At 40.7% G+C, this 1,996-nt stretch overlaps 1 protein-coding gene across 1 annotated transcript in view; it reads right to left on the bottom strand.

Moving 5' to 3' along the window:
• The window catches only part of LOC101343241 (acyl-coenzyme A synthetase ACSM2A, mitochondrial), a 27,764-nt gene that overhangs the window by 13,305 nt on the left and 12,463 nt on the right, over positions 1–1,996 (bottom strand). Inside the window, exon 8 of the mRNA XM_004373447.1 lies at positions 1,222–1,302. Coding sequence (XP_004373504.1) covers positions 1,222–1,302 — 81 coding nt within the window. The remainder of the gene's footprint in view (positions 1–1,221; positions 1,303–1,996) is intronic.

The raw sequence follows: 1,996 nt of genomic DNA, 5'->3' as shown, positions 1-1,996 counted from the left end.
ATGGGGAATCAGGGGCGGAGGGGAGGAGTGTGCTGTCGCGGAATGGGATGAGAGGTTGGGGTTTCATAAACATGTATGAAAAAAAATTTCTGTATGGGAGACTAACTTGAAATGTAAACTTCATTTAATTACAACGATAAAAAAAAGAGGGAAAAAAAAAAAAAAAGAGCTCAGCTGCTAACCAAAAAGTCGGTAGTTGGAATCCACCAGCTGCTCCTTGGAAACCCTATGGGGCAGTCCTACTCTGTCCTATAGGGTCGCTATGAGTCAGGATCGACTCGACGGCGATGGGTTTGGTTTGGTTTTGGTTTAAGTGGTTGGGGGAGAGGGTCAGGCAATTAAATATAACACTGAATGCAGTATAAATTGTTACAGTTTAGATACACATACCCTTTGAACCTAAATTCTATTTCTTGGAATTTATGCCTCCCCAAAAATCATAAGGGAAGCAGCAAGCTTTAGTTACAAGTATATTCACTGTAGTTTTGCTTTTATTAGTGAAAATTTTGGAAATAATCTATTGACCAACAAAGGGCATAAAGACTGGTGTAATCCTACCACATACCACAAAATGGCTATTTAAATATACCCGAAAAACCAAAACCAAACCCACTGACATTGTGTCGATTCCAACTCATAGCGACCCTGTAGGACAGTGTAGAACTGCCCCACAGGGTTTCCGAGGCTGTAATCTTTATGAAAGCATACTGCCACATCTTTCTCCCGCGGAACAGCTAGTGGGTTCAAACCACTGACCTTTCGATTAGCAGCCAAGCACTTTAACTACTGTGCCACCAAGCCGCCATTATTTTAATATAGCCATTAAAAATCATGCTGGAGATCCGTATTCATTGACCTGGAAAAATGGTCTTCCAAAATTGTTAAACAACGAAAGCAGGTTAAAAATATGTAAAGATTCACCTCTATTCTTTTTTTTAATGAATGTATTTATACAACTAACTAGGCTGCTAATTTGCTAGATATTCAAAGTAGTTCTTTCTAGACGGTAGGAGTGTGAATCATTTCTCTGCTTTCTTCCATTCTCTTCCTTCCTTCCTCTCTTCCTCCCTCTTTCCCTCCCTTCCTTACTCCTTTTTTTCCTATTATTTTAATATCTTTATTTGCTATTATTTTTTCAATAAACAATGCAATAAATAAATTATTGGAAAAATCCCCAATGTTTTCCCTATTTCCCCTCCCCGCTTAGTGCCCCGAACAGACCTGCACATCATAATGGGGAATCGTTGTTCCCATGTAGCCAGGTTTGATTTTCATTGTCTTGGAAACTCTGCAAGTAAGTCCCTGTGGAAAGCAGTGGAAAACTCAGCAAACCTTGGAAGGAGTCACCAGGTTACAGGAAAAAAAGAAAAAACACAGCAGGTCCTGACACAGTCCTGAAGTTGGTTCACATTTGGTGGTTTGCTCCCTCCCTTTTACCTGGCTCTCTCCTCCTTACTGGAACTCCAACCCTAGGGGGTTCATTAAATTGTTTGGAAGGAAATCTGACTGACCATTCCCCAAGAGAGAGGAATAACCACGTTATAATCTCTTTAGGGACAGCCATACTTTAATAAGAGACCATGGATACCAAAAACCCTTTAAAACTATATGGAATTACCATATGGTAAAGTCTTAGAGCCCTGGTGGCGTAGTGGTTAAGAGCTCAGCTGCCAACCAAAAGGTCAGCAGTTCAAATCCACCAGCCGCTCCTTGGAAACCCAATGGGGCAGCTCTACTTTAACACTATGAGTCGGAATCGACTCATTGGCAATTTTTTTTTTTTTTTTAAAGATCTGTGAGATTTCCCTGGGTGGTGCAGATGGTTAAGGTGCCAAAGGTTGGTGTTTTGAGCCCACCTTAGAAGAAAGTCCTGGTGGTCTACTTCCAAAAAATCAGTCATTGATAACCCTGTGGAGCACAGTTTTACTCCGACACACATGGAGTCACCATGTGTCAGAATGGACTCCATGGCAACTTTTTTTTTTTTTTTTAACAA

This window comes from Trichechus manatus, unplaced genomic scaffold (assembly GCF_000243295.1).
Source record: "Trichechus manatus latirostris isolate Lorelei unplaced genomic scaffold, TriManLat1.0 scaffold00024, whole genome shotgun sequence".
Lineage (NCBI taxonomy): Eukaryota > Metazoa > Chordata > Mammalia > Sirenia > Trichechidae > Trichechus > Trichechus manatus.
The sequence above is the reverse complement of the archived record's forward strand: the minus strand, read 5'-3'. Positions and strand labels throughout refer to the sequence as shown.